Here is a 12331-nt window from a genome sequence, read left to right on the forward strand (position 1 = left end):
TAATGGACCACAATTAGCCCTACAAACAGTATAATGGCCCCACATAGTCCTCCAAACAGTATAATGGCCCACACATAGCCCTACAAACAGTATAATGCACTCTATTGGTTTTAAAAAATAATAACACTAAAAATACTCACCTTTCCTAGTTCACCTGCTGCTCCGGTCTCTGCATCGTGTGTTCTGAAGCTCTTCACTGCTCGGCAGGGTGGACACGATTTAGTGACATCACGGCCGCTGCATCAGACCTCAGATGTACAGGGAGAATGATGGAGGAGGCAGCTGATGGTTTCTGTTTCATCAATGCTTCCAACTGGATGAAGATACAATTGAAAGTGCAGTGCCACATAGCGGTTGTGTGGGCTGTCGCTATTAACGGTACGCCATTAGGCATCGCCATTGGAGACCCACCGGCGACGCCTGAGGTCATGTAATCCTTCTCTGGCTGTTGCAATCTTCTGCAATGTATTCAATCACATAGTTCAAATTTGTTGGTTTCATTGAATTTCTAAAAATTCAAGACAAATTCTATTTGGTTCGATATCAATCAGTTCATTCGTCTCCACTGCCTACCTTTTTAACACATGCAGCTAATGTTCATTGATCTCTGATGTTTTTAGGCTGCACATTAGACTGGCTCTCCATACAACACAGACTTGCTTTGAAAACTTACTATACCCATCTTCCTAAACTTTGACCCTTCTAGGATCTATATAGAGAAAGGGGGTGGCCGTGCCAGCATGTGATGCTGTCAACTGAACTCATGGGAGTTGGCAAAAAAACAAGACAGTGACTATTAAAAAAAAACAAAGGAACATACTTGTGTCTACACCTCATTAAGGGATAAGTATAAGCAAAGAGTCATGGAAACCCTGAGGTGGAGGTAGTAGTGGGAGAACAATGTGTTATTTGAATTTTCTGGGCAAGGTAAATTGCTGCACTATACACTCCTACCACTAGATGGTGCTGCAGAAAATTGTATTACATGAGCCAGAAGAGCTTACTAGCACACCAAGTGGACAGGCATGGTATTGCAGGTAAATTATACTAACAGTTAAATGCAGATCTTAGCCAAGTGATAGGGTTATGTTTATTTTATTTTGCGACTGTATTAATTACAACTATGTGTTGTGTTTTCATCAGTATCCTCCTCTTGATTAAGTTTCTGAGTGTTCTTCTGATCTCCTTAGTTCTTAGACAGTAAATAATGGGATTTGCCATATGTGGTACGAAGGTATAGAGGCAGAGGATGAGGACATTGACATCTTCATTAAGGATCAGGCTGAATTGATTGGCCACATACACAAATATCCTTGGGATAAAATACAAGCAAATCACAAACAAATGAGTGGCGCAGGTATAAAACGCCTTCCTCCGACTGTCAGTCTGGGTCTGAGAGATGACCACCTTGATGATGACTCCATAAGAGAAAAGTATGAAAGCCAATGGTAGCAGAAGGACGAACATAGCAATCCCAAAAATAATACGTTTGAGGACCGTCACATCTTTGCAGGCCAAGAACAGGACCCCGGTGTTGGTGCAGAAGCAGCTTCGGATCCTATTCTCTCCACAGAAAGGAATATTGGAGTCCAGGAGTGCAATGACCAAAGCGATCACAACCGTGAGAAACCAGAGCATACAGCAGAGGAGAATGGTGCGTCGGTTGGTGATTATGGAGGGATATCTCAGAGGCTTGCAGATGGCAACATAGCGGTCGATAGCCATCAGTAAGAGGATGTAGGAGTCAAAGCTCCCCAGGAAATGAGCACAGAACACTTGGAAAATACATCCGGCAAATGAGATCGATCCATCATCAAACCAATATTTGGCAATGATCTTTGGCAAAGTGACCGTGTCGAACAGCAGATCGGAAATGGCCAGGTTTAAGATGACCACGTACATGGGCTGGTAGAGCTTCCGATTGCAAATGATCAAAGCTATGACGGTGCCATTGGAGAAGAAGGATGCGAGGTAGATCAGAAATAGTGCAACGGAGACTGGAATATCGAACTTGTCTGCAATATTCGGGAATCCAAGGAGAATAAATCCAGTGTGATTAGCCATGGGCTGGTGGGTATCCGATGGGAATCCTGAAAAATCCAGAAAAGGATACAGTCACCATTGTGCAACCAGCCCAGAAAAGGATACAGTCACCATTGTGCAACCAGCCCAGAAAAGGATACAGTCACCATTGTGCAACCAGCCCAGAAACGATACAGTCACCATTGTGCAACCAGCCCAGAAAAGGATACAGTCACCATTGTGCAACCAGACCAGAAACGATACAGTCACCATTGTGCAACCAGCCCAGAAAAGGATACAGTCACCATTGTGCAACCAATATTAAGAGACACTTTTCTATTTTTATTCTCTGTTCCATTATGCGTCTGGATGGAGAAGATTTATTTCCAGTGCCTAATATCGCCCTCTGTAGAGAACTGCAGAAAGGAAATGTTTTCAACACAATTTTTTTTTAAAGGATTTCATGTGTGTTTGTTCCCATGTCAAAAACTGCAATATTATTTTATACTAATTTTCCTACCTTTCCACATATTCATCATATATCGGATGGGTTTTGGTAATGCTTTCATTTCTGTAACATCTCTGGTGGTCTAGCGCATCTTAAATGAATATGCTGTCATTGGTTTGCACATGAGGAATAACAATATTTCAGGCCATTATATGAGCTAGATCTTGTATTTTTCATTAAATTGCCCTGCTGCAGACTCACTATTTTGTTTTCAGTTGTCTCTGAGCTACAAGGTGGAGACTATGATATTTCCCATATGCGGCACACAGACAGAGTTTCCTACTCTCCTGTATCTCAGTAGCAGCAAGGGCAGCATTATGCAACAGTACTGAGCAGTATAGCTGTGATTCCAACTCAGCTGTGAGAATTCAGGACAGCATAGATTACATTATGCAACAGTACTGAGCAGTATAGCTGTGATTCCAACTCAGCTGTGAGAATTCAGGACAGCATAGATTACATTATACAGCAGTTCTGAGCAGTATAGCTATGATTCCAACTCAGCCGTGAGAATTCAGGACAGCATAGATTACATTATACAGCAGTACTGAGCAGTATAGCTGTGATTCAAACTCAGCTGTGAGAATTCAGGACAGCATAGATTACATTATACAGCAGTACTGAGCAGTATAGCTGTGATTCCAACTCAGCTGTGAGAATTCAGGACAGCATAGATTATATTATACAGCAGTACTGAGCAGTATAGCTGTGATTGCAACTCAGCTGCAATAATTCAGGAAATCATAGATTACATTATACAGCAGTACTGAGCAGTATAGCTGTTATGCCAACTCTGCTGTGAGAATTCAGGACAGCATAGTTACAGTATCCAGCAGTACTGAGGAGTATAGCTGTGATTCCAACTCAGCTGTGAGAATTCAGACAGCATAGATTACATTATACAGCAGTACTGAGCAATGTAGCTTTGAATCCAAGTCTGCTGTGAGAAATCAGGAACAGCATAGAGGACATTATACAGCAGTACTGCGCAATGTAGCTGTGAATCCAAGTCTGCTGTGAGAAATCAGGAACAGCGTAGAGGACATTATACAGCAGTAATGAGCAATGTAGCTGTGAATCCAAAACTGGGTGGGATAACACACTTACTAGAAAAACGGACAACAGCATTGAGGACATTATTCAGCAGTGCAAGTCCAGCACTGGGGTTAAATAAAACACCTTCCATAAAGTAGCAGCACTGTGTGCGTGTCTCTGCTGCTGTCTCTCACTCTGCGCCTTCTGCCTTCTCCCCTCTCCATAGATTTCAATAAACAGTTGTAATGACCTCAGTGACTTCGTGGTCTGTCTCAAAAATTAGAAGTCCTGCCTTGATCAGGACAAATGTTAGCAGTTTTTCACAATGAATGATATTCAAATATATATTTTCAAAATAATTAGTAAACCTTGTGTCATTTTTTCCTTTAGATCACTAATACTTGCTACTTTGTGTTGGTGCCGCATAAAATTCCAATAAAATACATTTAAGTTAGTGGGTGTAACGTGAAAGAATGTGGAAAAGTTCACAGGGTATGAAGACTTTTTCAAGGCACTGCTTCCTCCTCGTCCCTCCCATCTGGGGTGAGCTCAATGCATCCAGATTTATACACTTCCTCTTAAGCCCCTGAATCTTGAGAAACATTAAATTGTCATTTCACACAAGGTTCTGTCCTGAACTGCTCAGATTGAGGTTATGGGGGACAAGGAACTGCCCCCAAAATGTCCCAATAAGGGGTCATCTGTGGGGGTCTTTTAGTTAAAGTCTAAAGCTATTTACATGACCTGTATGTTCCCCTCCGTTATGACTCATGGGTCAATAACTGCGCCAGGCTGCCAACAATAACTTCTGAGGATCATCGAGGCTGGTGCCAGGTTGTGGCGTCTCGGCTGGAATGGCGGCCATTAGTGATATAAAGACTATATTGGATCTCTCGTGTCGGGCTCGGCTTCTTACCTTTACTTCTCGCTTGGCACAGCCGTCCCTGGTGAAGAATGCAGGAAGTGACTGGAAATGACTTCATCCATGGCCGAGAAGCTGGAACATAAAGTATAGCTGTAGGACATACGGTAATTACGGCACGCATGACATTATGGCGACCCGATTGTGAAATCCAGCAGTTGACGTCCATAAATGTGGCCGTATTTCTTCTCATGTCATCTAGTGCACCGTGATCGCTCCGCCATTAAGTCACATATATGTCGCGCTCACGGTCAGCATCTCTAGATTTACACTCTCCTGCCGTCTGACGATACTACAGGGACAAAACTTCCTCATAAATACTTCCCCATCCGAGACCGGACCTGATTATACTATCTACTCACCTGAGCGCTAAGATCAGACGCTCACGAGTGGACAAAATATTCTTATATCACATTCACCAGTTATATTGTAGATCTCACAGGTCGGATTCTCTGCATATAATTAAGATGATACTTACAGTGGGTACGGAAAGTATTCAGACCCCTTTACATTTTTCACTCTGTTTCATTGCAGCCATTTGGTGAATTCAAAAAAGTTCATTTTTTCTCATTAATGTTCACTCTGCACCCCATCTTGGCTGAAAAAACAGAAATGTAGACATTTTTGCATATTTATTAAAAAAGAAAAGCTGAAATATCACATGATCATAAGTCTTCAGTCCCTTTGCTCAGATGCTGTCCATTTCCTTGTGATCTTCCTTGAGATGCTTCTACTCCTTCATTGGAGTCCAGCTGTGTGTAATTACACTGATAGGACTTGATTTGGAAAGGCGCACACCTGTCTATATAAGACCTCACAGCTCACAGTGCATGTCAGACCAAATGAGAATCATGAGGCCAAAGGAACTGGCCAAGGAGCTCAGAGACAGAATTGTGGCAAGTCACAGATCTGGCCAAGGTTACAACAGAATTTCTGCAGTACTCAAGGTTCCTAAGAGCACAGTGGCCTCCATAATCCTTAAATGGAAGAAGTCTGGGACCACCAGAAGTCTTCCTAGACCTGGCCGTCCAGCCAAACTGAGCAATCATGGGAGAAGAGCCTTGGTGAGAGGTAAAGAAGAACCCCAAGATCACTGTGGCTGAGCTCCAGAGATGCAGTAAGGAGATGGAAGAAAGTTCCACAAAGTCAACTATCACTGCAGCCCTCCACCAGTCGGGCCTTTATGGCAGTGTGGCCCAACGAAAGCCTCTCCTCAGTCCAAGACATATGAAAGCCCACAGAGAGTTTACATGAAGGACTCCCAGACTATGAGAAATAAGATTCTCTGATGAGATGAAGATAGACCTTTTTGGTGATAATTCTAAGCGGTATATGTGGAGAAAACCAGGCACTGCTCATCACCTGCCCAAAACAATCCCAAAAGTGAAACATGGTGGTGGCAGCATCATGCCATGGGGTGTTTTTCAGCTGCAGGGACAGGACATCTGGTTGACATTGAAGGAAACATGAATGCGGCCAAGAAATATTCTGGATGGAAACCTCTTCCAGAGTGCTCTGGACCTCAGACTTGGCCGGAGGTTCACCTTCCAACAATACAATGACAATAAGCACACAGCTAAAATAACAAAGGAGCGGCTTCAGAATAACTCTGTGACCATTCTTGACCGGCCCAGCCACAGCCCTGACCTAAACCCAACTGAGCATCTCTGGAGAGACATGAAAATGGCTGTCCACCAACGTTCACCATCCAACCTGACGGAACTGGAGAGGATCTGCAAGGAAGAATGGCCGAGGATCCCCAAATCCAGGGGGGAAAAACTTGTTGCATCATTCCCAAGAAGACTCATGGCTGTACTAGCTCAAAAGGTGCTTCTACTCAATACTGAGCAAAGGGGCTGAATTAGTGATGAGCGAATATAATCGATACTCGAGATTTCCTGAGCACGCTCGGGTGTCCGACGAGTATTTTTTAGTGCTCGGAGATTTAGTTTTCATCGCCGCAGCAGAAAGATTTACAGCTACTAGCCAGGCTGAGTACATGTGGGGGTTGCCTGGTTGCTAGGGAATCCCCACATGTAATCAAGCTGGCTAACAGATGTAAATCATTCTGCTGAGGCAATGAAAACTAAATCTCCGATTACTAAAAAACACTCATCGGACACCCGAGCGTGCTGGGGAAATCTCGAGTAACGAGCATATTCGCTCATCACTAGTCTGAATACTTATGACCATGGGATATTTCAGTTTTTCTTTTTTATTAAATTTGTAAAAATTTCTACATTTCTGTTTTTTTCAGTCAAGATGGGGTGCAGAGTGAACATTAATGAGGAAAAAAAATAACTTTTTTGAATTTACCAAATGTCTGCAATTAAGCAAAAAGTGAAAAATTTAAAAAGGTCTGAATACTTTCCGTACCTACTGTACTTGCAGTTTTAACAGAGCTGAGTGAAGGTCTGTGGTGGTGACACATTGTGTCGGGGACCTCGTTCTCTATGGAGGTGACATATTGTGTTGGGGACCTCATTTTCTGTGGAGGTGACACATAGTGTCGGGGATCTCGTTCTCTGTGGAGGTTATGCAGCGCCCCAGAGTCCTGGTCGTTGCAGTACTGATGCTCCGCCACTAAGGGGGGCTATGGTACGTCTGATGGCACTGAAGGAGTTCACCTGACCAGGTATCACAGACACCAATACACTTCACAGTCTGGCCACCAGGGGGAGCTAAGGGTGCTATGTATTAGGCCACTCCTCACAGTCTGGTAAAACTGAGGGTTAGATAGGAAGTTAGCCAGAAGCTGACTGGGTTGGAACCAGGCAACATCCTGTGGCAGAGGGTGTTGCAGGGGAAGATTCAGGGGGGTCCCTGTCAGGGGTGGGATCCTGACAGAGGCCTAGCGAACAGAAAGAACATTACGGGACCGCGCCTGCACTTCATTGCGGCGGTACCCCAAGAAAGGACAAGAAGCGAGGTTTATTGTGCTGAGTGAGAAACGAGATCAAAGCAACAAGGAGATAACACCAGTAGGAGTCGTGCTGTAAGATCGAGGCAACATCCTACTGAGGCGCGTAGCCGGTGGCCGGAAACGCCGAGGAAGTACTGGCTCCAAGCCTTACTTCAAACCAACGGCAGGACAGTCAGTTATAGGCGGGCTGTCTCACTCAAATCACCTAAGCAGACATAGGGGGCAACAGTGGGAGAGGGGCGACTCTAGGGTCCCGGAAGAACTCCAGGCCTACCTGTCATACGGGTGCGTCCTAGCCATATCATCTGGGGGACGGAGAAGAACATCAGAATCAGAATCAGTTGTGAGGGAACATCAGAAACAGACACAACAGTTGTGAGGACTATCCCGTGGTGCTGAGCAGGGAAGGACTACAACACACAAGCGCTAGAAGGAAGACACAGATTTCTGTTATGATCCGATGACCTTGGAGCCGCATGAGAGACTTTCTCAGGAGTAGGTGGTACCTGTACTGACCTCAAACCCTAAACTAACACCGCAACTAGAAGTAGCCGTGGGATGTACCTAACACGTCCTAGACACCTCGACACAGCCGGAGGACTAAATACCCCTATAGATGGAAATGGGAATTCTATCTTGGCTCAGAGCAGAACCCCAGAGGATAGGCAGCCCCCCACAAATATTTACTGTGAGTATAAGAGGAAAAACACACGCAGGCAGAAAAACAGGATTTAGCAAAAGAGGCACTTCTAGCTAAACAGAAAAGGATAGGACAGAATTCTAAGCGGTCAGTATTAAAATCCTAAAAATATCCACAGCAGATAGTACAAATATACTACATCTAACTAAACACATAGAAAGTATATCTGCATCTCCTGAGAATCCAGCATGACTGAAAAATCCAAACAAAGTCTAAGCTGGACAAAAACACAATGAATTGCACTGAATTGCAAAGCACACTGCATGTGTGCACAGAGACAAAAAAACAGACACTTATCTTAGCTGAATTGGCAGCAGGGCATGAGGAGCCAGAGAGAGATGCAATCCCTCCAAGTACAATGGACAACTGGCGAGGAATCATGGATCCTGCACACCTAAATACCTAATAGAGCTGAAATCAGCAGAAACACCTGCCCAGGATTACAACCCCAAGACAACTGCACTACCACCAACAACCACCGGAGGGAGCCCAAGAGCATAATTCACAACAGTACCCCCCCCCTTGAAGAGGGGTCACCGAACCCTCACCAGAGCCCCCAGGCCGATTAGGGCGAGGTACTGAAGCCTCCGCCTCGAATAGCGAGAATCCAAAATCTTCTCAACCACATACTCCAACTCCCCATCAACCAACACAGGAGCAGGAGGATCAACCGAGGGAACAACGGGCACCACATATTTCCGTAATAAAGATCTATGGAAAACATTATGGATGGCAAAAGAGGCCGGAAGGGCCAAACGAAAGGACACAGGATTGATAATCTCAGAAATCCTATAAGGACCAATAAACCGAGGCTTAAACTTAGGGAAAGAAACCTTCATGGGAACATGACGGGAAGACAACCAGACCAAATCCCCAACCCGAAGCCGGGAACCAACACACCAACGACGGTTAGCAAAACGCTGAGCCTCCTCCTGAGAAAACACCAAACTGTCCACCACATGAGCCCAAATCTGCTGCAACCTGTCAACCACAGAATCCACACCAGGACAATCAGAAGGTTCAACTTGCCCCGAAGAAAAACGAGGATGAAAACCAAAATTACAAAAGAAGGGCGAAACCAAGGTAGCCGAACTAGCCCGATTATTATAGGCAAACTCGGCCAATGGCAAGAAAGCCACCCAATCATCCTGATCAGCAGACACAAAGCATCTCAAATAAGTTTCCAAAGTCTGATTAGTTCGCTCGGTCTGGCCATTTGTCTGAGGATGAAATGCGGAAGAAAAAGACAAATCAATGCCCAGCCTAGCACAAAAGGCCCGCCAAAACCTAGAAACAAACTGGGAACCTCTGTCGGACACAATATTCTCCGGAATACCGTGCAAACGAACCACATGCTGAAAAAACAACGGAACCAAATCAGAAGAGGAAGGCAATTTAGGCAAAGGCACCAAATGAACCATCTTAGAAAACCGTTCACAAACCACCCAGATAACCGACAACCTCTGGGAAACCGGAAGATCAGAAATAAAATCCATAGAAATATGCGTCCAGGGCCTCTCAGGGACCGGCAAAGGCAAAAGCAATCCACTAGCAGGGGAACAACAAGGCTTGGCCCGCGCACAAGTCCCACAGGACTGCACAAAAGAACGCACATCACGCGACAAAGAAGGCCACCAAAAGGACCTACCAACCAAATCTCTGGTACCAAAAATACCAGGATGGCCAGCCAACACAGAACAATGAACCTCAGAAATCACTCTATTAGTCCATCTATCAGGAACAAACAGTTTCCCCACTGGACAGCGGTCAGGTTTGTCAGCCTGAAATTCCTGCAGAACCCGTCGCAAATCAGGGGAAATGGCAGAAAGGACCACCCCTTCCTTTAGAATGCCGACCGGCTCCAATGCCTCAGGAGAATCAGGCAAAAAACTCCTAGAGAGGGCATCAGCCTTAACATTCTTAGATCCCGGAAGATACGAGACCACGAAATCAAAACGGGAGAAAAACAGGGACCATCGAGCCTGTCTAGGATTCAGCCGTTTGGCAGATTCGAGGTAAATCAGATTTTTATGATCGGTCAAGACCACAATACGGTGCTTGGCTCCCTCAAGCCAATGTCGCCATTCCTCAAACGCCCACTTCATAGCCAACAACTCCCGATTGCCAACATCATAATTGCGTTCAGCAGGTGAAAACTTACGGGAAAAGAAGGCACACGGTTTCATCAAGGAACCATCAGAATTCCTCTGAGACAAAACGGCCCCTGCCCCAATCTCAGAAGCTCAACCTCAACCTGAAACGGAAGAGAAACATCTGGCTGACGCAACACCGGGGCAGAAGTAAATCGGCGTTTAAGCTCCTGAAAGGCAGAGACAGCCACAGGGGACAAATTCGTTACATCAGCGCCTTTCTTCGTCAAATCGGTCAGGGGTTTAACCACACTGGAGAAGTTGGCAATGAAACGGCGATACAAGTTAGCAAAGCCCAAAAATTTCTGAAGGCTCTTCACAGATGTGGGCTGAATCCAATCATGAATGGCCTGAACCTTAACCGGATCCATCTCTATAGATGAGGGAGAAAAAATGAAGCCCAAAAAAGGAACCTTCTGCACTCCAAAGAGACACTTAGACCCCTTCACAAACAAAGCATTATCACGAAGGATCTGAAATACCATCCTGACCTGTTTCACATGAGACTCCCAATCATCGGAAAAAATTAAGATGTCATCCAAATATACAATCATGAATTTATCAAGATAATTCCGGAAGATATCATGCATGAAGGACTGAAAAACAGATGGAGCATTAAAGAGCCCGAATGGCATCACAAGGTATTCAAAATGGCCTTCGGGCGTATTAAACGCTGTTTTCCATTCGTCACCCTGCTTAATACGAACAAGATTATATGCCCCCCGAAGGTCAATTTTAGTAAACCAACTAGCCCCCTTAATCCTGGCAAACAAATCGGAAAGCAAAGGTAAAGGGTATTGAAACTTGACCGTGATCTTATTCAAGAGGCGGTAATCAATACAGGGTCTCAAGGAGCCATCCTTCTTAGCAACAAAAAAAAATCCCGCTCCCAACGGTGAAGAAGGTGGCCGAATATGCTCCTTCTCCAAAGACTCCTTAACATAACTCCGCATGGCGGTATGTTCAGGCACAGACAGGTTGAAAAGTCGGCCCTTAGGAAACTTACAGCCTGGAATCAAGTCAATAGCACAATCACAGTCCCTATGCGGTGGACAGGAACTGGACTTGGGCTCATCGAATACATCCTGAAAATCAGACAAAAACTCTGGAACTTCAGAAGAGGAGGAAGAGGAGATTGACATCACAGGAACGTCACCATGAACCCCCTGACAACCCCAACTAGTCACAGACATAGACTTCCAATCCAACACAGGATTATGTATCTGCAACCATGGAAAACCCAGCACAATAGCATCATGCAAATTATGCAACACCAGAAAACGACAATCTACCTGATGGGCTGGCGCCATGCACATGGTCACCTGTGTCCAAAACTGGGGTTTATTTTTAGCCAAAGGTGTAGCATCAATGCCCCTTAAAGGAATAGGGTTCTGCAAAGACTGCAAGGGGAAACCACAACGCCTGGCAAATTCAAAGTCCATTAAGTTCAAAGCGGCGCCAGAATCTACAAACGCCATGACAGAAAATGACGACAATGAGCAGATCAAGGTCACAGATAACAGAAATTTAGGTTGTACAGTTCCGATGGTAACTGAACTAGCGATTCTCTTTGTACGCCTAGGGCAGACTGAAATGACATGAGAAGCATCGCCACAATAAAAACACAACCTATTCTGACGTCTGAATCCTTGTTGTTCCGTTCTAGACAGAATCCTATCTCACTGCATAGGCTCAGGCATCTGCTCTGAGGACAACGCCACAGCGCGCACAGTTCTGCGCTCTCGCAAGCGCCGATCAATCTGAATGGCCAGAGACATAGAATCACTCAGACCAACAGGCGTGGGAAACCCCACCATAACATCTTTAACAGATTCAGAAAGACCCTTTCTGAAAATTGCCACCAAAGCATCCTCATTCCATTTAGTCAGCACAGACCATTTTCTAAATTTCTGACAATACAATTCTGCCGCTTCTTGACCCTGAGACAGGGCCAACAAGGTCTTCTCCGCTTGATCCACAGAATTTGGTTCATCATATAATAATCCTAGAGCCTGAAAAAAGGCATCTACATTATGCAAGGCCGGATTCCCAGATTCCAGGGAAAATGCCC

At 45.0% G+C, this 12331-nt stretch overlaps 1 protein-coding gene across 2 annotated transcripts in view; it reads right to left on the reverse strand.

Annotated features, from left to right (window-relative positions):
- Positions 1 to 1077: 1077 nt before the first annotated feature.
- The window catches only part of LOC143817439 (olfactory receptor 52E8-like), a 42795-nt gene continuing 31541 nt past the window's right edge, over positions 1078 to 12331 (reverse strand). The window contains exons 2-3 of one of the 2 annotated variants that reach the window (XM_077298846.1): positions 4482 to 4562; positions 1078 to 2438 (exon numbers count right to left, since the gene is read on the reverse strand). In XM_077298846.1, the coding sequence (XP_077154961.1) occupies positions 1096 to 2064 (969 nt within the window). In that variant the 5' untranslated portion in view covers positions 2065 to 2438; positions 4482 to 4562 and the 3' untranslated portion in view covers positions 1078 to 1095. The remainder of the gene's footprint in view (positions 2439 to 4481; positions 4563 to 12331) is intronic. The other variant, XM_077298845.1, reaches the window with a different exon arrangement.

This window comes from Ranitomeya variabilis, chromosome 3, assembly GCF_051348905.1.
Source record: "Ranitomeya variabilis isolate aRanVar5 chromosome 3, aRanVar5.hap1, whole genome shotgun sequence".
Lineage (NCBI taxonomy): Eukaryota > Metazoa > Chordata > Amphibia > Anura > Dendrobatidae > Ranitomeya > Ranitomeya variabilis.